The sequence below is a fragment of the Salvia miltiorrhiza genome, chromosome 7 (genome assembly GCF_028751815.1).
Source record: "Salvia miltiorrhiza cultivar Shanhuang (shh) chromosome 7, IMPLAD_Smil_shh, whole genome shotgun sequence".
NCBI lineage: Eukaryota > Viridiplantae > Streptophyta > Magnoliopsida > Lamiales > Lamiaceae > Salvia > Salvia miltiorrhiza.
Window position 1 is genome coordinate 26221593 of NC_080393.1, and position 25318 is coordinate 26246910.

The following is a 25318-nucleotide window of genomic DNA, read 5'->3' on the forward strand; positions in this document are numbered from 1 at the left end:
ATTTATCACAATGACATGCAACCCAGAACATAAGGAAATACAAGAAAAATTATATGTTAGTCAAAAAACTCAATTATTCAAGAATGGGAGTTTACCACATATCATGAAATTGGATTTTCAAAATGAGGGTTACCACATGTCCATATGTTGATATTTTTTAAGTATGAAAATAAGATAAATACCACAAACGAAATTGACAAATTTGTGTGCTGAACTTCCTTATGAAGAAAAAATTTCTAAGTTATTTGAATTAGTGAAAAAACATGAAATGCATGAAGAATCCAAAAAATTCTATTGATGTGAATATAAATTCACATTCAATAGTTTAGACTAATTAATAGTTGACGTAGTTTCTTTTAGTTTTTAATCTTTTATTTACTAGCAATATTTGACTTTTCGTAAATTTAATACGTATTTTAAGAAACTTTATTCACAATAATTTTCTCAATAATATTTTTAGTATTGCACTGAATATGGTTGATGAGGGGTAAAATACGTATCAGCGCTATATGGAGATAGGTCTAAAACTTATTATTATTATTATTATTATTATTATTATTATTATTATTATTATTATTATTATTATTATTATTATTATTATTATTATTATTATTATTATTATTATTATTATTATTATTATTATTTTACGCAACACTGACGGTCACTGGGCACTGGTCTCACGGGCATAAGGCCCAGCCTTGATAACTCAGTTTTGACAACTTTGGAGCTTAGCTTTGTCTCGATCAGCTTTGGAGCTCGGTTTTGCAACTTAGCTCAACCTTGACAATCCAGCGTCGCACCACCCCTTGACAGTTCAGCCTCAAAACAAAGATTATTATAACTAAATTTGGACCCAATTGACTTCAGTAATGGGCTTTAGAGCTAAGTTTACTTTATAACTTATAAATATGATTATCATATGTAGATTGAAGAGAGGCTTTTTTCATTCTTATGACATGACTCAACCTTGTAATTGTAAAATTGGGTAATTAATAGTGAAATTTCTACGGTGATCTTCATGGGCGTAGATCTTTATGATCGAACTACGTAAATTCTTGGTGTTATTTTCTGTTTTTATTTATTTTGATGTTGAGATTAATTCTAGGATCAACAATAATTACACATCGTCTATAAATTAAGATAATTTTTGACATAGTATTACATCAAGCAATTCATCATTTGCAAATACGTGCAACGCACGTTTCCTCTGCTAGTATAAATAAAGGAATAGTATGTAAAATTTGTACGACTTGACTTTTATTTGAAAAATCAATATACATGTTTCTGCTAGTATAAATAAAGGAATAATATGTAAAATTTGTACGACTTGACTTTTATTTGAAAAATCAATATACATGTGGCCGATATTAAACGTCACAAAAAATGATGTATATATTATTGTGGACTCGCGAGTCACAAGTCATCCACTCAACATCAGTTCTTCAATAGTCTTGTTTGGCGTCTCTGCTTTTTGTTATCATAAAGCAACTAGTTTTGTAAACCAAGTGATGATTAATTCGATTTGGATGATGAGCTGCAATTAAGTGTAACCATGATCACAATTATTTGGATTGTGTGTCTCCTGTTGTTTGAAACTGGTGATGCAAAGTGCAGCCCATCTGCGTGCGGCATTATCCCCAACATCAGCTCCCCTTTCCGCCTCAAGGGCGATCCCAAGCACTGCGGCGATCGCAGATATGAATTAGCCTGCGAAGACAACGTCACCTTCTTCTATCAAAACTCTCACAAATACTATGTGAAAAAGATCAACTACTATGAAGGAGAGATCAACCGTATCAGGGTGGTCGATGCTTCCATAAACAACGGCAGCATCTGCTCTTTCCCCACTTATACTTTCATTATCGATCCATACTTATATGACACCTGGGCAACACCCAGGCGCCGGCCTATATATTTCATGAGCTGCCCAAATCCGTTGAGCAATAATTCTTCCCTCTTTACAGTTGTTACAGATTGTGCTTCTACTTCTAATTCATCCCTTCCTACTCCTACATACAATTATATCAACGTCGGCCTCATGGCACCCTCAGAGATACCACACAGCTGCAGTGTAGATGTGGTAGCGTTCACGTCGTGGATGGAATTTAGGGAATATTACAGCCTTTCAGAAATCCACCAGTCTCTTTTATATGGATTTGAGCTCCGCACATGTGATTCGTGGCGGATTGGGTGTAGAAGAACAACCTCAAACTGGGGTGGTATGGATTTTCATCATTACTTAGAATTTAATTTATCCTAATTTCTTTGTATATGCTGCTGATTGTATGTATTCTGGAAAATGCAGACAAATTCAAAAATCTCTTATTAGGAAATAAAGCTGGTACCATTTCTGTGTATATTGAAAAGCATCTTCTTAATATATATTATATATATATCCTCGCTGCTTGAATTGTGTTATCACTTATGTACTGCAGGGCTTCTTCTCCTGATTCCGCTGGCCATTCTAGGTGCCTACTTAAGAACTAAGTCTTCTTTTTATCAATTTTCTGACATCAATGAGTGGATATATCTATAGGATTCTAATTTTGTCAAAACAATTCCAGTTTTTTTAATTGCAGGGGTGAGCATCCCTGTGGCGATCATCATCGGAATTACCGGTGTATTACTACTCTCATTTACTTCCTTACAGGAGAACTGTAAGAATCTTCTCAGTTTATCTTTATAATATCACTATCTATCTTTCTACTATTGTTTCTCAAAAGATTTTTTTTCTTTTTTTGGTCTTGTATTTGTGTACCTGTAGGGCCCCAGACATTCGCTTACTATTTATTCCCTGATGGAGTTGGTCGTGGAGTTGGATTGGGATCTAATTTCTTAATGATTGGTAATTAAGCTCTAAATTTATGCTGTTGTACTATTTCAAATTCTAATTAATTTTCATCTGGATTGGCCGATCCCACCTTATTTGGGCCAGAAGTTGGCTTACTCCATTTGATTATATTTTAATTTAAAAATTTATGAATATTGCAGCGCTTTTCGTGATTTCTCTCGCCATTGTAGGTGCGCATTTAATTTACACATTTAATAATTTTGTCTTGTTAATCAATCTTCAGACATCAACTCTTGATAAAAAGTAGAATGGATAAGATTGCTATGATTCTAGCTAACTTTGTGAAAAATACTCCAGTTTGTTTAACTGCAGCAGTAAACATCCTTGTGGGAATTACTGTGGGACTCGCCGGTGCTTTGGTACTCTCATTTATTTTGATGGAAAACTGTAAGAAACTTCACATTCATTTGTCTTTTTAGTATCATCAATTTCTCTCTCTTCACTCTTTAGCTCTTAATCAAATATTCGTTTATGTTAATCACGTATCTGGCGTTCTTGCAGTGTCCTACTCATTGAGAATGGGTCATTTCCTACCTAACTTCACATTCACTGGTGCGCTTTAATATTATGTCCAAGTACCATTTCCAATTATAGTTTGCAACATACGGTTTTTCGTTCATTTCAACATTTAGAGAAATTGATCTTTTTAATTTTGTCCATTTTTCATCTCAGGCGTCATCTCATCAAGCATGGTTATTTGTGCACCAAGGATCATCATTTGTCCTTTGGCAGTGTGGTTTTTGATTTACAAATTCCGAAGAAGGCGTTTTTCCGCATTTGACGCAATAGAATGTTACCTACAAAGCGACAACAACCTTGCGCCGATTAGGTACTCCTATTCAGATCTAAAAAAGATAACTAAAGGTTTTCAAGATAAACTTGGTGAAGGTGGCTATGGTTCTGTTTACAAAGGAAAGCTTCGAAGCGGGCATCATGTAGCAGTTAAACTGCTCGGAAAATCCGGAGGAACTGGGCAAGACTTTATGAATGAAATAGCAACTATTGGAAGGATACACCATGTCAATGTGGTGAAACTAGTTGGATATTGTGCACATGGCTCCAAACGTGCCCTCATCTTTGATTTCATGCCCAATGGTTCCCTCGAGAAGTACCTGTTCAATCGAGATAAGATGACTTCCTTAAATTGGGACAGAAAGTTTGAGATTGCAGTTGGTGTTGCTCGTGGGATTGAGTACATGCATCGAGGGTGTGATGTTCAAATCCTCCATTTTGACATCAAACCTCATAATATACTTCTTGATGACAACTTTGTTCCCAAAGTATCTGATTTTGGGTTGGCAAAATTTTTCTCCACAGACAAGGATTCAGTGACCATGACTGCTGCTAGAGGAACTATCGGCTATGTCGCTCCTGAACTCATCAACAGAAGTATTGGGGCAGTTTCTTACAAGGCTGATGTTTATAGTTTTGGAATGTTGTTGATGGAAATGGTTAGTTTAAAGAGAGATTTGATGGGAAACAATTGTGATTCCGACCAATACTTTCCATATTGGATTTATGACCACATCAACCAAGGCAAAGATATTGTAATTGGAAACGCTGATAGTGATCAAGATGATAATATGAGGAAAGTTGCTCGAAAAATGATAATAGTTGCGTTGTGGTGCATACAAATGAGGCCAGATGATCGTCCATCAATGAATAAAGTGTTGGAAATGTTGGAAGCTGATGTTGAGCGTCTACGAGTTCCAGACTATCCATCTGAGTCAGCAGAAAGTGTAGTTAACGTGGATCAAAGTTGGATCACATGTTCCACTGATTCAGTGGGCTTGCTACATGGTGAAGATGATGTAGCCTCTTCTTTGGAGATCACTGTTCAGTAGTGACAATTTGTGCAACAATAATAGTTGTGGGCTTAATCTATATATATACTAATAGAAAATGTGTCTTGGGCACAAAATATATTGTATATTTTATTTTAAGGATAATTGTGTAAATTATATGTTATATATTTAAATGAATATATTAATTCATTAGATATAAAAATATATTAATTAATTGCATTACCTTATCAAAAAATTTATTGGTATAGCTTTAGATTTCTTTTTAGAATGCTAAGATAAATATCCAATTGAATCAAACTACTTAATTTTTGCTACATTAATTAAAAATCTATTTTCGGTTTTATATTAACTATTAAAAGAATAGTTTTTCATTTTTTTATATCAATTAATTGCTATATATTATAAAATTTATTACAATTATCCAACTCTAACAATTAATTTATTAATGCAAAAGTCATGGATTATGTACAATGCATACACTCTAGATATCTTAAATAGTAGTACAATAAAACTTCAATAAATTAATACTTCAGGATTGACCTAACAATTTTATCGATAAACTGATAATTTCTTAATATACCGCTAAATTAATAAATGGGTTGTAGCAAAAAAAAAATACACGAACTTTGAAAAAAATTGCAATTTTCACCTAAACTTTTAATTAACCCAAAAAATACATAAATTTATATTTTAATTGTAATTTTCACTTGAGTTTGACTTCCAGTAAAATTAGAGCTTAGTTGGTAGTTGGTAGTTGGAAGTTCACCTAATGTTGGTCTAATTTCTGATGATGAGAAGTATTTAGAAACTCAGATGTCTAAGAAGGCAAAAAATAACACTATATTTGACTTAATTTCGACTTCAACCAAGCTCTAATTTCACCGAAAGTCAAACTTAAGTGAAAATTGCAACTAAAGTTAAGATGAAAATTACATTTTTTTTTATCAAAGTTTGCGTATTTTTTGGCCATAACCCCGTTAATAAATTATTAATTCATCGATAAATTAATATTTAAGAAAATTGGACACCGTGACAATTTTTATGAACTAGACGTTATTAAATATATGGTGCATGTAAAGATTTAATTTTTATAACATTAATATTTTCATATTATGTTGGTTTATCAATCTTAACATTTTTGTAGTAAATCATTGAATAGAGAACTCTCCAAAGAATGTGATTAAAAATTATTATGTTGTAATATGTTTCGTATTATAATGATGAATTACAAAAATGTCACAGCCCGACCTAAACTAGTGAATAGTTAAATCGGGAAAAAGTGTGACTGAAAACAAAGTAAGAAAATGAAATAGAAAATAGATCTCAATAAAAATTACTAACCGGCTTAAACAATAATTTACCAAAATATTTGGTAATCATAAACAATCTTTTCTAAAACTCAAAAGCAGACAACTCACAATACATAACGACAAGTTGTCTAAGTACCAAGTGACATAATTTTGTAAGTTATTAGTTTGAAATCTTTGCAACACATCAATAAAGTAAAACGCACTAAGCGTTGCAGCGGAGTAACTTAAGTGGATTACATGTATGAAGACATGAAATCCTGAGCCTAATTTAGTGCTTATGTTTCAAAGTTTCGCTCTGCCGACATCCATCAGCATCACAGCTTAACCTGCACATTTAGAAAACATATGCAGGGCTGAGTACTCAAAAGCACTCAATGGTCACATGCCAAAATAACTTGAAAGCTTGCTCTTAGAGCTATATATTGAACTTGCCATCTCAAACATCACACAGGAGTTTTATATAAACAACCTGTGCACGCCAAAACTGTAAAACTTCTATATATATATATATATATATATATATATATATATCATCATAACATCATATACGTCTGCAGACAATTAACATGTATGTACCATAACTACGCATCGTGTAACCTTGTGTTAAGAAGTAGGCCTCCTTCTCAAACACAGTGATCGGCCCGAAGGCTCCCGATCACAGTGACCGGCCAACCTGCTCGATGACTCACGATCACAACTATGTGCACAAACCCTTACTGGCATCTCACTTCAGCATAGGGCCGATATCGTATATCTCTCGTAGATGGTAACATACAAGCTCATAAAATAATTTGGCAAGTCAATAACTTTAATATAACTTCATTCATATAATAACATAATTAAATAGTGCGCACTTCAAATTATGAGTTTAGAAAGCCCACATGATACGCTTAATGAAGTAGAAATCCTTGCTCACTTATCTAACGTTTCCACTGTCACCTTCATAATAGCAAGATTCTAAAATAAGATTGGATAACTAGATAAGAAGAAATAGGAGTAACAACCTAATTAAACTTCTAATTTCTTGCAAAGCTAGGGTTGCATCAACTAGACTAATCAGTAAACTAACTCTATGAACTTTAAGAAAGTATAAACTATTATTCTATCTTATAGGAATTCCTCTACTTGAGAAAGTTTAGAAGTAAACAAATCCATTCCATAGAGATCAGTTTACAACTAACTATACATGTAAAACACAAAATCCCGAAGTAATTAATCATATAAGTATAATTATGTCCATCAACTATCATATCAACAAGCTTTAGTAATCAATAATCCTCAATAGGTAATTAGAACAATAAAACCTCAATTCGAGTTTAGTAGTTTAGGATCTCAATTAACTACCAATCACAAGTTTAAGAAACACACACATTTGAATCCTAACTTTGAAAAATCATATAAAATCAATCGCTTCAAGGAAAAATACGAGCTTTACCATTTTAGAAAGCTATTAAAGTTTATATTTATTAGAAAGTTACAAAAATACAATATCTCAAGTGTATATGAAATTATCTCACAAAAGGCAGAATCTGCCACAAAACCTTGCTGCTTCGCGCAGTACTTTTAAGAAAATTGTTTGACCTATCTAGAGATCTCGGATTCAGCTGAAATTTTGCAGAGATCTAATACTCATAATGAAGTTATCACAGTAAAAATTTTAAATCATTTGGACCACAGGAACACTCCCGAAAACCCCTCACAAAACACTGGTTCGTCCAGCTAAACCTGACAGCAACACATTTTCTGTTGCAACTTAACATACATCTCATATTTTGGCCACATAAAAGAGTGGAGATCCAATTACATCATCTTGCAACATGTTAGAATGCTTTAACTTAAAACTTCACTCACGTTTACCACATCAACATATAACAAGCAAATTATAACACAATCAATCACCACAACTTCTCCAATCAATATTAAAAGTAGTACTTCCCTTATTCTTAAACTAAAATTGGCCCAACACATAGTAACATGCTCAATATCGCCCAATTTCTATCATATAATCACATTCCACGCTCCCAAGAGTTCAATTACATAAGCATCAAATATTTAGCTATCTTACCTCAAGAATGCCCAAATTCACTTATTCTAAACTATTAGAAAATCATGATTTCTTGTGAATAAATACCCAAATACATCGTCCTCATATACCCAACAGAACACAAGATCAGTTATATAGAAATGCTGGATAAAGAGATAAATAGCATAATCGATTTACTTCCTATAAAATCAACAGACTATGATTACCACACTTCTTAATGCATGCCCAGTCGCATAGAAATGCAGAGGATATATACTTAATGTATCCATATTATCTATACAAAACTCTTAAGTACACAGCTTCATTTATAGGAAATTCGGATATGCAAACTTTGTTAAAGAAATTGACAACCCTATGTTTCATATCACTTATGAACAAGCAAGGAGAACCACAACTCCACTAGGGTTAACTAGTACACCACAACATCATTCGAATTTACCCCATAGAAGAGAAAGAGGAAAAGGGCTTAGCTTTTAGGTAATTAAGGAAAGGCAGCGGTCCCTGTTCCATCGGTGTGAGCTGTGGATCGACGCCGAGCGACGAGAAGGTGGGAATTGCCAGGAATAGCGGCGGCGTAACCTTCACTGTTGGAATCCAGAAAACGGCGATGCCGATTAACGAGGAGGTGCAGCTAGGGCTCAGCCTAGAAGAACCGAGGAGGGAGCAACGGTGGCGCGTCGATTCCCGGCCAAGAAAGACGCAGCGGCATCGAACCAGAGCAGCGGCAGCTTTCGCTTCGTCGGGAGAGATGAGACGTCGCGGCACGTCGAGCAAGCTTCGAGCAGTGGCGTTATTTCGCCAGAAACAAGAGGAGCTAGGGCTTGATTGTAGTCTTCACTGTGTGTGGGTAAGTGAGTTCTTGAGAGTGTGGAGAGAAAGAGATTGATGGGTGAGAGATGGCGACTGTATAGGTAGAAAAGAAAGGCTTCTTCATTAAGCTTTGTTTGATGATCCTTAAAATTAAGGGTTAATGGCATGTAAATTACAAAACTATACCCAAATTCTGGTCTGGGCAACTAACTTCAAAGTGTATTTTAAAAATTACTAAACTTTGGCATTGATCTGAATTGGTCACTCTGGTCATTTTCCGGTGAACAATTGATGACATGGACATTCCAGAAATCCTACGTGTTAAGGCCGGAGCTCTGACTAAACGCAGCCGTTTAGTATTCATAAAACGTTGTCGTTTAGAGATGAAATTCACATAATCTTCTTTTACACATAAAACCCTAAATTACTCTTTCCTACCTTCATTTGCACACTCAGTAGAAAGAATTCCTCCATGGGCAAGTCGTGGAACTGGAACAGTGAAACGGGAGAGTCATTCTCGAGCTCAGGGTCGTCGGACCGAGGGTATAACCCACACAACAATGCGGCACTCGGGAACTTGGCTCCTCGGCCTAAACTCTGCCGACATGGATTTGCGTCGTTGCGGACATCGAACACTCCCGTAAACCCTTATCGTCGTTTCTACTGTTGTCGCCTTCGAGGGGTAAGTTATTGAGATAAAATTGAGTTTATAGGTTTGATTTAGTCTACCGATTGGATATGAACTTATTGTGTTGATTTAGTCAAGGGGAGCATGTGAGCTTTGGGAATGGCTTGATCCGGAGCTAAATGAGCACTACAAAGACCAGATTGCGAAGCTGAGGCTTCAATTGAGTATTGCTGTAGAGGAGCGTGATGAAGCCATAAAGAATGCTGCTTTCACGCGTGAAGTGATGGATACCAGAGACCGTGATAGGCATTCAGTGGCTGTGGAAGTGGATTTACTGAAGGCGAAAAACGAGGCTCTTGAAGGCATCGTCGGTGGTCAGTGTGCAAAGCTGAGGATGACAAAATGGGTTGTTTGCGTGGTGGCTCTATTGTTTGCTATGCTGTGGATCTTGAAGTAATGTATGGAGTTGGTTAGGTTGAAGAGGACCTAGATTCTCTTCCTTTTGTATTAGATAGACTTAGGTGAAGTTGTAGTAGATCTATCTATCTTATGAATGAATTAATGTGAAGGCTATTTTTGGTTTAATACTTGGTAAGCTTTGAGTATACATTCGTAACAAACATTAGAACACATTAGAACACAAACCAAAAAACATAACAAACACATTAGAACACAAACCAAAAAAGGCAAGCTCAATATGTTCAAATACAGTACATATATGCTTCTTAACATTGTTTCACAATAACATATGTTCATACCAAACACGAAATAGGTTTAAAGGCAAAAATCATGAGATACGAATAACAGTTTGCCATGTTATGTTGTTTCAAAAAAAACATAAAGTTTGCATTTTTTTTCAAAGATCCGGAGTAGGCCCTCCATCAAGCCTACTCTCCTGTGTTGTTGGCACATCATTCTCTCCACCGACAACATTCCTTGAAGAGGAACCACCATCTTCTTCATTACGTCTTGGCTTCTTGTACTTGCGCAATTGCATTGTCTTCTTACTCGTACTAGAACCCTATATAAAACTGTATTAATACCAACTCATTGGTTGCATAACATAAATATAATGAGAGACTTACATGGTAGAATGTGTTGCCTGTTTTTTCATGCACATAAACACCCATACCCCTTAGGGCAGTCCCTCGTCCTGTGAATCGGCTTGATTTGTCTTTCTTCTTTGCACTTGATTGTTTGCTAGACGTGCCTTGTTCAGGAACTTGGTCTTTGCCCTTGTTTTTGCCTCCTCCTGGTTTTGAAGGCCTTCCAACCCTCCTCTAGTCCACATTTAAAACAAGCAAAACATTGTATTTAAAACTATATGAAATGATTTCACTAAAATGACTTTAGTTAAGGATTTTATTACCTTCTCAGTTTCTGGTACCTTCACTTCCTCATTGGTGCACTTCCGTTTGTTGTGGCCTTGTTGCTTGCACTTGCTGCAAGTCATGACAACTCCATGCTTTGACATTCTTCCTTCCTTCTCTTGTGGTGCTCTCACTCGTTTTTTCTTCGGTCTGCCGGGCATCTTTGTTTTCGGGGGCGGTCTGACTACATCGCCACCAATTTGGGGCCACATCTTCTTGCCATGAATGGGTTTGATGCCATGCTCATAACCAGCCAAATAAGTTGAAACATAAAAACATTCAGCAACATAATCAAGGGGCTTACGGTCCATGTACTTGATTGCCGAAACAGCGTGCTTGCATGGGATACCTGTCAAATCCCACTCTCTACAAGAACATCCATTCTGTCCATTATTTCCAGTTTTAACATGAACAACGAACGTGTCTCCTTCATAATGCACTTGGAATGAATCATACATTGCAGGGAGTGCCACACAATATGCACTAGCATTCAAATTCTTTTCCAACAGCTTGTCAATATTTGGTGTTATCTTACCAGCGACAAGACTCATGGCTTTGAATTTTTGGACCTGCCTAACCATCAAAGAAGACCTAATCTCTTCTAACATGTGAATAACATGTTTACCCCGAGCATTTAGTATATATCCATTAAAGCATTCACGTATGTTATTATCCACACTATCACTCTTGGGGTAAGTTGAGATGAAGGCCTTACAGAATTTAGTTGTGTCGCGTGCCATGAAATCATCGAAGGCTGCCGGTGACTCTATTTTCATATCCTGAACCGCGATTTTGAAGTCAGCTTCATAGGTTGCATACACCGCTCGGAAAAATAGGTTTTTAAGGCTTTGACCCTTGTGGACCTTTTTCCAGTTCATGTAGATATGACGAGCACAATTCATATGCTCCGCCTGAGGTGCCAATGCAGCGACCGCATTTTGTAATCCCTACGAAATACAAGACACAGAATTACAAAGCAGGCTATGATATGAATATTAAGAATAAAAGATTTATGTAAAGAAAATGAATTTCGCTACCTTTTGTTGGTCACTGATGAAGGTCCATCCACTTCCATCACCAAGCTCTAAATCCGCAAACAAAGTTTCCAAGAACCATGTCCAGCAGGCTTCATTTTCAGCCTCCACCGCAGCCCATGCTAAGGGAAACATCCCATTGTTTTCGTCTTTCCCAGTGGCACAGATAAGATGGCCTCCCAAGTACATTTTAAGAAAGCAACCGTCAATACCAATGACTGGTCTGCAGCTGGCTTTGAAGCCCTTTCTCAAAGCACTCAAACCAATGTACAGTGCTTTGAAAGTGTTATCGGGTTGTAGCAGAAGTTCAAACCTTCCTTCAGGATCCACGCGACGAAGTTCAGCAACATAATTCTTTATCATGGCATAGTGTTCGTCCACAGACCCTCTGACCATCTCCTGAGCCATTCTCCTAGCCTTATAGAGTCGGTCCTTAGGCACTCTAACTTTGAACCTCTCGAGAATGTCAGCATGCAAATCTTTAACCTTCAGATTATATCTAACCCTATAAACATTCAAGTATCTACCGGCTATCCACTGAGAAGTCAGCAATTTATTAGACATGGCCTTAGGACAACTATGCTCCCCACTACAAGATCTAATCATAAATATTCCATTAGCCTGGACATAACTAGCATATAGCTTCCAAGTGCAAGGTAGGGTACATTTTGCCAACAATTTTTTCTTAGATACTCCCTTAAAATGGATATATCTACCGTTTTCTATTGCCCATGTTGTCAAAACAGCCCTACATTGAATCCCATCCTGGAAATACATGCCAATTACTGGCTTCATTTTGCTGTGGTCACATCTAGGATCATATACTACCCTCTTGACCCTCAACCTATGATCGAAGTCAGAATCAGTTTCATCCGAGACAAATTCCTTTTCATCATTCTCGTAATCAGACTGGTATGTGTGTTCAACATCGGCCTCGAAGCCATCTTTTTCATTCATCAGTTTAAAAACACTATCAACCTTTCTTAATTTCTTTCGCATTTGCAAGTTCTCTTCATCAGATATATAGTCCAGATTTCGTAGACTAACATCTGACAACTCACTCTCACTAAGTTCATAATCTTCACCCTCACTACTATCTGAGAAACACTCCCTATTGATGAAATCATCAATCTCGGAATGTGTGGCATTATCTAGGTGACCTCAGTCCCCATCATCATGTAAACCCAAATGAGTCTCTACAACTGTCTCAACTAAACCCTCACCATCATCACCTGCTGGTGGTTCCTTTACCAATTCCTCCATTTCATCCTCAGAATTTTCCTCTCCTTCATCCTGAGAACCTCTCTCACCCGCAAAGAAAGCATGAAGACCACCATCCTCCACACTCTCATCATCTCCCTCAGAACTAGACCCACTCTCCCCGTCAGCTTCACTAATATATTCCTCAACTAAACCCTCACTTTGTAATTCAGACTCTTTGTCCCCCGCCTCAGAGACTTTGCTATCACAAGCTTTTCCCTCAGAAACCTTCCCTCCCTCACCCATATATGTACCAAGCCTACCCCCATCCACACATACAGTTACTACTGCGTGCCTATCCACTAGACTCAACATTTCCATTACACTTTGATCATTAACTATTACCTTATGTGTTTGAGTTCTAGGTATTCTATAATACAACCCAGCCCAGGACACATAGCCTAATTCTTTCACATAATCAAGAAGATCAAAGTACCCGAACCTATCAGGATCTAACCCAATCTTAGTGTCAAAAACCCCACCTATGTAATGTTGTTTAGCTTCATAGTTAATGAACCTACCCCCATGACAAATATGTAAACCAAATTCAGAGGCACTGCAAATATGACAACGAAATTCAAATCAACAATACACACAACCAACCAAGATTCAAATCATTATCAAATACGTAAATTGGTTAAATGGGCTAAACTTGAACATGCAAAACCCTACAACAGTAATACTCCAACATAAATGCACAAACGAAAGTATAAACAAATAATACTATTCGAATTCTTCCTCAATAACAGTAAATATTGAGCTTGTCAGTAAACTTTACCTTTTCGCCATTGTTTAGTGTTTGGGGACCACAAACCAACAGAAACCCACGATGTCGACTCCACACGAAAGAGACAACCCACCAACAAGAAAAAACACTGGGACCTAGTTTCCTCTCCAAAATACGACAACTTTTTTGTCTCAGAAATACAATAACCTTACAAAATACAAGAGAAAAACCAAGGAATAACCACACAGAAGCGAGAGAAAAATTCTGGAATGAAAATATGCTGAAACAATGAAAAGGGCGCGACTTTTCAGTTGTCTTTGCCCCCTAAACCCTAACGACGACGTTTCATCTTAATTAAATCCATTCGGATGCCAGCGTGGTGCCAAGTTAGTTCCAGCGCAACAAAAACATGCCACGTGTGTGTATTACCAAAAATACCCTTACCGGAAAATGGCCGGAGAGACCAATTCAGATCAATGCCAAAGTTTAGTAATTTTTAAAATACACTTTGAAGTTAGTTGCCCAGACCAGAAATTGGGTATAGTTTGGTAATTTACATGCCATTAACCCTTGATATTTAAAATAATAAATCTTAATCTGAAGCAAATAATTAATAGATTTATTATTTTAAAATAATAAATTATTAGATTTATTAAATTTTTATATTCATTATTTTCAAAACATTAATAATTTTATTATTTTAAAATAATAAATTATTTATTTTAATTTATTTGATTTATTTTCAAATATTTTATTATTTTAAAATAATAGATTATTTGATTATTTAATATTTTATTATTTTAAATCTAATAATTTAATTAATCTAAATAAATCTAATAATTTATTACGATAATATTGTATATTACGATTATTATTTGATTGTATATTTGATTGTTATTTTTCATACTCATATTTTCTTCTTTTTTTAAAAAATTTGGATAATATTAATCTTTTATTATTTTAAATTTGAGGGCAAAATGCATGAAAATACCCCACTTTATACCAAAATCTGGTTTTTTGACAATCTTTTTTTTTGTTGCAAAAATTTTAACCACATTTCAATTTGTTGCAATTTACGGCCCGGTAAATTTTCCGGCCAACTTAAAGCTGATGTGGACTCCCGTATAGCTGAGGTGGCGAGTCTTGGCGGCTAACTAAACGACGTCGTCTGTAAAAGTTTAAAACAACGTCGTTTTAATCAAATTGAACCAAATATATCGATTAGGGCTTGATTCAACAATTCCAAATTTCATTTCTTTAAGTTCGAATAGTTCTTCAAGAACTTCTCATTTGCAGCGTAAATCTATTAATCAATGGATTCTTCTTCTGAAATTGGACAAATGAGCTCATCCCATTTCCCCTTACCTCAAAGGTTCTGCAGGTGCAAAGAACCGGAGCCCTGCATCTTGCAGACTTCAAATAGTGCCGCGAATCCGGAGCGGCGCTACTACCACTGTCGTCGCCGTGGTCATCGGGGTGATTGCAAGTATTGGGAATGGGTTGATCCCATTCTATCGGCGTACTACAAGGATTGCTTCCTCAAGATGAAGCTCGAGAGGGACCTGGCCCTGGAAGAACTAGTCCGACAGAGGGAAAGAAAGGAAGGCAAAAACATCTCCATTGGGTCTGCAGAAGAAATAGGCCTCTCAGAAGGTAAAGATGAGTTCAAGAAACTTGGGATTCAAATTAATAGTGTGGAGAAAAGGATGAAGATGTTGTGTATGGCGTTTGTACTTGTTGTTGCACTGGTGTTTGTTGGTTGGGTTTAGGATGTAGTTGATGATGGCTATTTATGTAGCATCTTTATGTAATTTTTGCTCTGTAATGGCAGCACAACTTCGGTGCAATGAAATTGGGGCAGTTGTTTTCACTATACAAGATACTTTATGTGCAAATTATTTGGATATTGAATTGTAAGACTAAGATGAACAATTTAGGCACAAAACACATGTATTACTTCATTAAAAAGGGTCTAAAAAGCCCTATCTGTTACATCAAAAGGGGATGCATGTCTACAAAAAAACCACAGTAAGAGTGCTTTCTTGTTTACAAAATAACCATGACTTGTTTACAAAAAAACCATGTCCACTATTAGTGAAACACGCATCATCTAATTCCCAGCTGGATTTGTGCTTTCTTGGGTTGAGGGGCCTTCTTTGCTTCCTGTCACTGTGCTTTGTGAAGAACTTTGGTTTTGTTGCTGAAGTCTTGTACTCCTAGGAGGCTACAGTAAGAGTTTTGACATGTATTATTACTCTAAAATTGATCTATGAAATGAGAAAGCTAAAATAACAAGAAAAGTGCTTACAATAAATCCTGTCCTCGGCCTTGTTTGAACTTGCTCACTTGATGTTGTTGTCTGCTCACCCTTACTTTTCTTTGGTCTTGGAGGTTGGATTGGATGAATTCTTGGCCTTCCTCTCTTGCCCTGGTTCAATGATAAAGTAATAGTGGTCATTTGATGTCCCATGTTTAAACTAATAGCAGGAATGAAGTTATATAATACATCAACTACCTTGGGCTTAGGCGGTGCCTTCTCATTCTTACAGGTCTTGATATTGTGTCCTTTTTTATGGCAGTTTGTACAGGTCATCCGTAGCCCAAACCTCTTCGATTTTGTGGATTTTTAGGATCTTCTTCAGGGTCCCTTCTCCTCACTTTCTTGTGTCTACCAGGCAGCTTCCTAATCAAGGGGGGCTTCACAGGATGTCCCTCGGCCGTAGGCCACATCTCCTCACTCACCAAAGGCTCTATAGCATACTTATATGCTTCTAGATACCTTTCAACTGTGTAGTATGTATGCACATATGCAGATGGTTCCTCACCCTCAAAGTTAATGGCAGCACATGCATGAAGACATGGTATTCCAGTGACATCCCATGCCCTACATGTGCAACTTCTCGCATTCACATCAACAACAAAAGCCCTTCCTTCATAACTCACCTCATATTTCTTTATCATGTTAGGAAAAACATAAGCTGTCACACTCTTAGCCATAGTTTTTTCAAGAGCCCTCATTATGGCTGGACACACCCTATCACTAACCCCAGCCATCGTTTTCAATTTTTCTACCTGCCTTACCATGAGATCTCTTCTTATCTGCTCACACATATGTATGAGATGCATGCCCCTCGCTGCTATTATGTATCCATTGAATGTCTCAGCTATGTTGTTATCTATCATATCACTACATGGGTGCAATGAAATAAAGGCCTTACAGAAACGTTGCACATCTCTTGATATAAAGTCCTCATAAGCTGCTGCATTCTCTGCCTTCAACTCCTCCAACTTCATGTTATACTCTTGCACATATGTGCTCTTCACAATGCTCCAAAAAATGTTCTTCAAGCTCGAACCTTTGTGAGATTTTTTCCAATTCATATAGACATGTCTGGCACAATTCCTGTGCTCAGCCATGGGAGCTAACTTGCTAACAGCATTCATTAAACCCTAGATAACACAAACAATGAGAAATAGCAGAGAGTGAGAGATAGCAGAGAGTGAGAGGTGTGAGAGGTGAGAGATAGCAGAGAGTGAGAAGAAATAAACAAAAATTAAAAATGGTCCACCTTTTGTTGATCAGAGATAAAGCTCCATCCATTCCCATCTGTTATAGCTAAATCTTGGAGAAGAATCTCTAAGAACCAAGTCCAACATCTTTCATTCTCAACCTCCACCACTGCCCATGCAATTGGGAACATTTGATTGTTCCCATCCTAAGCATATACATAAACAAATATTAGATTCATATACAAATTAAATGTTTGGTCAGTTTGTATTTAAGATGCAACATAAGAAAGAATTACCTTTCCAACCGCAGCCAAGAGAATTCCACCTAAGTAGGTCTTTAGAAAGCAGCCATCCAGCCCTATAATAGGCCTACAGCTCTTCTTGAAGCCATGTCTCAGTGCACTATGTCCAATATACAAGCCTCTGAAGACTGAACCCTCTCCCAGTAACAACCTATAAGTCCCCTCCTTATCAACCCTCATCAATTCAGCTACATACCTCCTCAACAAGGCATAATGCCCTTCAACTGACCCTCTCATCATCTCTTGGGCAATAGTCCTTGCCCTATACAATCTATCCCTAGTTACAATTGTCTTATGCCTATTCCTAATGTCCTCAGCTAACAGTTTAATAGGCAAGTTGGGCTGAACCCTGAAAACATTTTGGTATTTGGTTGCTATCCATCTAGAACTGACAAGCTTGTTATTGGTTTTCCTTGTACAAGTGTGATTGGGCACATAAGTCTTAATCATGAAAGTATCATGAGCCTCCACAAGAGATGCAAATACAGTCCATTTACAAGGTGGTGTGCACGTGGCTCTACAACTAGCCTTTGTAACCTTCCCAAACCTGATGTGTTTACCATTTGCTATAGCATTATCCCTAAGAGCTTCCCTACACTCAAAGCCATCTGCAAATCTCATGCCTAGTTGCAGATCAAGCTTTTTCGGCTTAGTCTTAGGGTCATAGGTAGATCTGAACTTCCTACTTCTCTTACCCTCTAACTCCTCATCTGTGGAAGCAGAGTCATGATCACCAGAGCTTGCATAATCTGACTCAGCATTCTCATGGTCATAAACAAGATTAAATCCCATCCCTTTCTCAGGCTCCTCATCAACTAAATCAAATATATTTTTTTTAGCCTTAACATTTTTTCTTGAGTTCTCATACTCTTCATCATCTGGCACAAGTTCATTATCAGCCAAATCATCATCAGATGATTCACCATCTATGGGTTTGTAATCAGAGTCATCAGAGTCATTATCTACTAACTCTCCATCATATCCCCACTCACCCAAATCTATGGTTTCATCATCATAAGCTGTCAATTCACCCTCATCTTCATCATCTGCCTCCTCACCACCAACCTTAGTGCTACTCTCACCAGTCTTAGCCACACTCTCACCAGCCTTAGTGCTACTCTCACCAGTCTTAGCCACATTCTCACCACCCTTAGCCATATTCTCAACACCCTTAGCCATATTCTCAACAGCAAGATTTTGGTCAGAAGGAACTTCGGTCGATATAATCCCACCATCAACAAAAACATGCAAGACTCTACAAGATGAATTAAGACAACCAAGCATATCCATGCAGTCTTTATCATTTTGAAGTAGTCTAAAGTTTTGGGTTCTAGGAATTTGATAACACAATTTTTTCCAAGAGCCATAACCAAGATTCTTAACTAAATCTTCAACATCAAAATACCCAAATCTATCAGGATCATGTTCAAAAGTTCCCTCACATTCCCCCGCATTATAAATATCTTTCTTATCGAAATGCACGAATTTACCACCATGGTGAATGTAGACTCCAAATGAACTGTAAAAAAAACCCAAACAACAGGAAGAAATCACAAAAAACCCTAGGATCGACTACACACAATAAAAACCCAAGTACAAAATCAATTTTAAAAAGCAGAAAAGCCCTACCTGTCCCTCATTTCTCTGGCAATTACTGTGCTCCTCGTGCTACGCTGGGACCACCTCCACAAAGGGTTTATGACGAAAAAGACAACAGCTGCAGATTAAACTATTCTTCAAGTAGGGATTTGAGCTATACTTTATTCAGAATTCACAATAAAGATGGGATTCAAAGGTTTCGATTGAAGCAAAGACTTGAGATTATGAAGAATCTCATCGCGTCCTATGAATTTACAGCCCTCATTCCCAGACGACGTCGTTTTGCTCTTTCTCTCCTCAACACAAAACGATGTCGTTTGGGCAAATTTTAAAGAAATGTATTTGTTAATTACACGTGTTTCATCCAACAATTCATTTTAATTACACGTCAATAGCCAAATCAGATACTAAATACACGCAAGCAAAATCCCCAATTTAAGTTGGCCGGAAAATTTACCAGGCCGTAAATTGCAACAAATTGAAATGTGGTTAAAATTTTTGCAACAAAAAAAAATATTGTCAAAAAACCAGATTTTGGTATAAAGTGGGGTATTTTCATGCATTTTGCCCTAAATTTGATCGTATATTTACCGTGAATCTTTCGCCGGCACCACAAGTTTTAGATATCATCCCGATATATTCTAAGGTTATGAATGAATAATATTGTATATTGAAATAGAGTTTAAATGAATTAATAGGTGTTAGTTATATCAATACGTGTTTTGTACTGGTGATTACTCAAAAAAAACTTCAAGGTTAAGCGTGCTTGACCTAGAGCACTAGTAAGATGGGTGACCCACTAGGAAGTTCGTCAAATCGTATGCAATTAAGATCAAAATACAATAGAAATACCAAATACTTGTGGGATAAAAAAAAAACATTTTTTCGAAAAAAAAATATTATTTTTTATTTATTTTTAAAGACCGAAAATTCGGTCGTACGTTAATAATAAAAGAATCGGTCGTTAATTAAAAAAAATAAAAAATATATATTTTTTCCGTTTTCTTTTTCTTTTTTGTTTTTAACGACAGAATTTTCGGTCGTTAAAAATAAAAATTCGGTCGTTAGATTTAACGACCGAAAAAAGGTCGTTGGGACTCGGAACGACGATGCAAACAACGACCACCGAAAACGGTCATTAACACAATTAACGACCGTTTTCGGGGTTTTAACGACCAAAAATTCGGTCGTTAGAGTCACATTTTTTTGTAGTGTTATGCGGCCCATATTTTGGATCTATATTATACTATGACAAGGGGATGAATTTATATGATCTGCTCCCTATATATATAAATATATATTATTCGTATATACATTTAATATAGTAAATATACATACAATTTAGCTTTATGATATTTTAAAATAAATTTAAGCTAAAACAATATAGATATTATTTTCAAAGACTCACTGCTTATTTCAAAGTCATTCTTCTAACTAGGAACAGGACTTGATTAACATAAATTTGACTTATAAAATATATTTCAAAAACTTTATAGCTTGAAATTTAAATAATTTCAAAAAAAATAATAAATATATAAATTCGAACTGTAACAACCGTCAGTTATCACATCATTATAAAGTTGAACATGGCTAACATTTGCTCGGACATAATAATAGTAACATTCCTCACCCGCGTGCCAAACGTGGGAGTTTAAGGCGTGATAGGCACAAGACCCACTTGTATATGAATTAATTGTTGTATCTTATTTGTATTTTGTTGATCGAACAGTAGAAGAACAGGGAAGGGAATAGAGAGAGAAAAAAAGATAGGAAATCAGATTTCATTACTTGCCCCCTTCTCCAAGCCACTCGGTACAAATACTAAAGCTTTCCTGAAAATTAAACATAAAAGAAAATAGCTAATAATGAAATAAGCCAAACACGCCTAAGACAAAAACTAAAGCAGGACTCTTCAGCCACTTTTGACTTCTCCAACATACACTTCTGTCTTCTCACCAACCATTCCTTCCTCCAAAGTTAGCCCAAATTCCTCTGAACCCATTTTCGTAACAACTTCTTTCTTCTTCAAGGGTGATTACATTTTGAGCATTCAAAACATTTGGATTATCAAGCATGGGCTGATGGCTAGACGCTTCATAGTTGAACTCTATACCAATATTATTTTGAATGTGGATGGATAGTTTCATCTTATTAGGTCTAACATGCACACGCCCTAACTCCAAGGGCTGCTAATTCATTTTTGCTTATAGAGCTGAAAAGATATGTCAGCTAGATCTGTATCTTCAAGCTTACGAATTCTTTTGTGTTTTATGTTAGCATTGATCAGCTTAGGGTTGATAAGCGCGGTATGACATTCACTACTTTATTCACTACAATGAAGATTGACTCTCCAGCATTGATTGCCATCAATGTTTGGCTATGTTTCTTCATTGGTACTTCTTTTACCCGCTCCAAGATTGATCTTATATTTTCTTTTTCTTTTTTGAGAGTAAAGATGATCTTCTCATTAAGCCAAATCGGCAAGAGCAATATTCGAAAGCCAAGTTGGAAAACCCGACTTCCAAATCATTACATCAGAAGAAGACAAAGCGAAACTAGCAAGTGCGTGAGCAGCACTATTAGCCTCACGACGAGCATGACAGAACTCCACCACCACCGTGTTTCTAGCATGATTAAAAGCCTCAAATAAATCATCGCACAACGAATCCGAACCATGATGAGAATCATGAAGTAAATGAATCGCCAGGAGAGAATCCGAGAAGAGAACCACAGGACCCAAATCATGCTCCAAAGAAAAACCCACCCCAATGAGCATAGCATGTAATTCACCAAGCAAAACAGTTTCTGTAAACCCAATCTGTCGAGTCCCAGCAGCGACAATATCCCCTTTATAATCTCGAAAGATAAACCCCACACCTAGCCGACATCCTCCCTCCTGAAACGCAACATCGACGTCGAGCCGAAGAATACCATTCGGTGGCGGGTACCAAAAAACAGCTCCCTCCGCCGGCAAGATCCTTTCCTCAATAACCATTTGCTTCTTAGCCTTCTGAAAACTTTCCAGCATGGTATAGCAAAGATTCACGTCCATCTCTTCCTTCCCAAACTGATCCCCATGTTTCTCTTTACATAACACCCTCCAAGTCCTCCAAAGCAAGAGAAACCATGCCTCCAGGCTCGCCTTTCCTCCTCTATTCGAAACCAGCATACTCAGATCCAAGAGATTCAAATGTTTAGACTTTCTAATCCATTCCCAAAAACCAGTCAGCTTCCACGATCTCTTCATCTTTTCACACCAAAGAAGAGTATGAGTAGTACTACCCCAATCTTTGTTACACCACAAACAGAAACCAATAGTCGGAACGTGATGAGCAGCTAGGTTCCCATTCGACGCAATAAAATCGTGAAGAGCTTTCCAAGCGAAGTGTTTAACCTTAGGAGGTAAATTAAGAGTCCAGAATTTCTTCCACCAAGAACTCTCCGAAAACGTGGAAGAAGAGATATGCGGCTCAAAAAAATTCGTTCCACACAAGTAACCTGATTTCACCGAATATCTTCCTTTTTCATCAAAACCCCAATAACGCCTATCAACTTGTTCCACTGGAGATAAAGAAATCGAGCAAATACTCGACGCTGCTATATCAGGAAAACAGCACTTAACAAGATCCTCGTCCCATGAGCGATCAGTAGAAATAAAATCAGCCACACGAACACTATCCGTAGCCATCGCATCCCACCTGCCAAAGCCCGGAATCCACTTGTCACGGTAAGCCTTAATAGACGAACCATTTCCCACCCTCCATCGTAAACCCTTCTCCAGTAATTCTCTGCCCCAGCAAATCGATCTCCAAGTATAGGAAGCGTTAGAAGAAATGGAAGCCTCCATGATATCACAGTCCTTAAAATATCGTTGCTTCAAGACCCTTGCTAACAACGAATTTGGATATTGAATCAAGCGCCAAATTTGTTTAGCAAGGAGAGCTTGATTAAACGGTATCAACCGCCTAAATCCGAGACCCCCGCGAGATTTAGGCTCGCATAAACGATCCCATTTAGACCAGTGAAGCTTTCGTTTTCCGTCACTATCCCCCCTCCAGAAATTACTACAACACTTCTCAATATCAACACAAATCCCCACAGGTATTCGAAAACAAGACATAGCGTAAGTAGGAATAGATTGCAACACTGATTTAATTAAAACTTCCTTACCTCCCGAAGAAAACAATTTTCGATCCCAAGAAGAAATCTTCTTCACCACTTTGTCCCTTAAATAGCTAAACTGCATTCTCTTTTTCTTTACAATAAAAGTGGGCAGACCCAAATAAAGGGAGTGCCCACTAGTCTCTCGAATACCAAGAGCAGCAGTTACTTCCTGAATTTGACGAGGAGCTGTGTTGGGGCTGAAAAGAATAGTAGATTTATCGAAATTGATAATCTGCCCAGATGCCCGACCATACTTAACAAGAATATCACCAAAATTTTCAGCTATCTGTCTCGTTGCTTTGAAGAAAACCAAACTGTCATCTGCGAAGAATAGATTAGTAACAGATGGACAGTGTCTAGCCATCGTAATACCACTGAATAATCCTTGGTTTTCATAGCTTCGAATAATGGACGACAACCCCTGAGCACAGATCACAAAGAGGAACGGCGATAGAGGGCAGCCTTGCCTTAGCCCACGCGTCGGCATCAAGCTGCCATACACTCGCCCATTAATCACATATGAGAACTCCACCGTACTAACACACTGCATAACGAGATCAACCAAAGCCAGAGGGAAACGCATAGTAATCATCATCATTTTCAAAAACCGCCACTCTACCCGATCATAAGCCTTGCTCATATCAATCTTTGCCGCAGCATAGCCTTCTCCACCACACTTCTTGTTTCTAATCCAATGCATACACTCATACCCCAACAAGATATTATCTGAGATTAAACGGCCCGGGATAAAAGCACTTTGTGACTCATCAATGATCGAGTTCAGCACCAAGCGAAGTCTATTCGCCAGAACCTTAGCCACAATCTTGTACGACGTATTACACAAACTAATGGGGCGGAAATCTTTAACCTCCTTTGGTTTCGACACTTTAGGAATTAGAACAATATACGTTTTATTCCAATGTCTGATACTACTGCCCCCATTCAATACATTCAGCACCTCAGACGTAACACTATCACCAATCTCACCCCAAAATTTCTGGAAAAAGAAAGGTGGATAACCATCCGGCCCCGGAGCTTTATGGGGATGCATTTGAAACACCGCTTTCCTAACCTCCTTAACCGTGAACGGGGCCTCTAAATCAGCACAAGTAGTCTCGCCAAACACATTAGACAGGGTATTAACAACTTCCTCGATCTCCAGCTGCGAAGGAACACTCGAAACGAAAAGACTGGAGAAATAATCATCGATCACCCCAGCCATCTCTACTTCCTCCTTTACCACCGTGCCATCCTCCTTTACCAGACTTTTTATGGAATTTTTCTTCTTTCTGTGACTAGCAAAAGCATGAAAGTACTTAGTGTTTCGGTCGCCCAGGCTTAACCAATTAGCTCGAGAACGTTGCTTCCAATGAATCTCTTCAACTTCAGTAAGTTTCTCAATGGCCTTCGTAACTTTCCCAAGTTCTGTACCAGCTCCCTTACCATTTCGGATATTTTTCAACAGCTGAGATCAGCGTTTTCTGAGATCTGCCAACTGGCGCGCAGGTCTCTGAAATTTGTCCTTCGACCAATCTTTCAGAAAGCTTTGGCAGTTGTCAAGTCTTTCATGCAGCGCCTTATATCCCCACGAGCTCCATTGTATCATCAAATCAGCAGCAAAAGTCTTATCCAATAACCACTTTTGTTCAAAATAAAATCTCTTCTCCCCGAACCCGAAATCACCTCCTCGCCTCTGAGAGATAACTTAAGCAACAGAGGAAGATGATCCGAAAGATAAGGATCTAGAGCGCTGCAAATCAAAAATATCATCCGCCGCCCTATTATACAAGAATCTGTCTAGCTGTAGAAACCTAGCCTCTTCTCCCTTCCGTTGGTTATACCATGTAAAAGTGGTATCACAAACCATAGATTTCAAACCACAAAATTTAATAGCCCTGTTAAAA

The 25318-nt window shown here is 37.4% G+C and overlaps 2 protein-coding genes and 1 long non-coding RNA gene across 6 annotated transcripts; 1 reads left to right on the plus strand and 2 right to left on the minus strand.

Annotated features, from left to right (window-relative positions):
- Window positions 1-1415: 1415 nt before the first annotated feature.
- On the plus strand, window positions 1416-4858 carry LOC130995692 (rust resistance kinase Lr10-like). Of its 4 annotated transcripts, XM_057921078.1 has the most exons (9): window positions 1416-2219; window positions 2306-2341; window positions 2436-2468; window positions 2565-2657; window positions 2765-2845; window positions 2992-3021; window positions 3149-3238; window positions 3353-3403; window positions 3524-4858. In XM_057921078.1, exons 1-9 carry the CDS (start codon window positions 1553-1555, stop codon window positions 4693-4695), a joined length of 2253 nt encoding a protein of 750 aa, XP_057777061.1. In that variant the 5' UTR covers window positions 1416-1552; the 3' UTR covers window positions 4696-4858. The 4 variants fall into 4 exon arrangements, with proteins under 4 accessions (XP_057777061.1, XP_057777062.1, XP_057777063.1 ...); XM_057921079.1 differs by lacking the exon at window positions 2306-2341; XM_057921080.1 differs by lacking the exon at window positions 2306-2341 and having other exon boundaries at window positions 1416-2216.
- A 1095-nt stretch (window positions 4859-5953) lies between these two features.
- On the minus strand, window positions 5954-8954 carry LOC130995693 (uncharacterized). The gene is made up of 2 exons (XR_009092244.1): window positions 6543-8954; window positions 5954-6292 (listed from the first exon to the last, which is right to left on the minus strand). It is a non-coding gene; the product is annotated as an uncharacterized LOC130995693 (long non-coding RNA).
- A 6751-nt stretch (window positions 8955-15705) lies between these two features.
- LOC130995694 (uncharacterized) lies at window positions 15706-16443 on the minus strand. The gene is made up of 3 exons (XM_057921082.1): window positions 16355-16443; window positions 16148-16267; window positions 15706-16063 (listed from the first exon to the last, which is right to left on the minus strand). The coding sequence occupies exons 1-3, from the start codon at window positions 16430-16432 to the stop codon at window positions 15950-15952; spliced, it is 312 nt and encodes a 103-aa protein (XP_057777065.1). The 5' UTR covers window positions 16433-16443; the 3' UTR covers window positions 15706-15949.
- Between the last annotated feature and the right edge of the window lie 8875 nt (window positions 16444-25318).

Coding starts and splice junctions, on each gene's coding strand:
- LOC130995692 (XM_057921078.1), top strand. CDS start 1,553: ATGATCACAATTATTTGGATTGTGTGTCTCCTGTTGTTTGAAACTGGT. Junction 2,658..2,764: donor TACTTCCTTACAGGAGAACT/GTAAGAATCTTC, acceptor GTGTACCTGTAG/GGCCCCAGACATTCGCTTAC. Junction 2,846..2,991: donor ATCTAATTTCTTAATGATTG/GTAATTAAGCTC, acceptor TGAATATTGCAG/CGCTTTTCGTGATTTCTCTC.
- LOC130995694 (XM_057921082.1), bottom strand. CDS start 16,432: ATGACCTGTACAAACTGCCATAAAAAAGGACACAATATCAAGACCTGT. Junction 16,268..16,354: donor AGGCACCGCCTAAGCCCAAG/GTAGTTGATGTA, acceptor TCATTGAACCAG/GGCAAGAGAGGAAGGCCAAG. Junction 16,064..16,147: donor GGCCGAGGACAGGATTTATT/GTAAGCACTTTT, acceptor CTCTTACTGTAG/CCTCCTAGGAGTACAAGACT.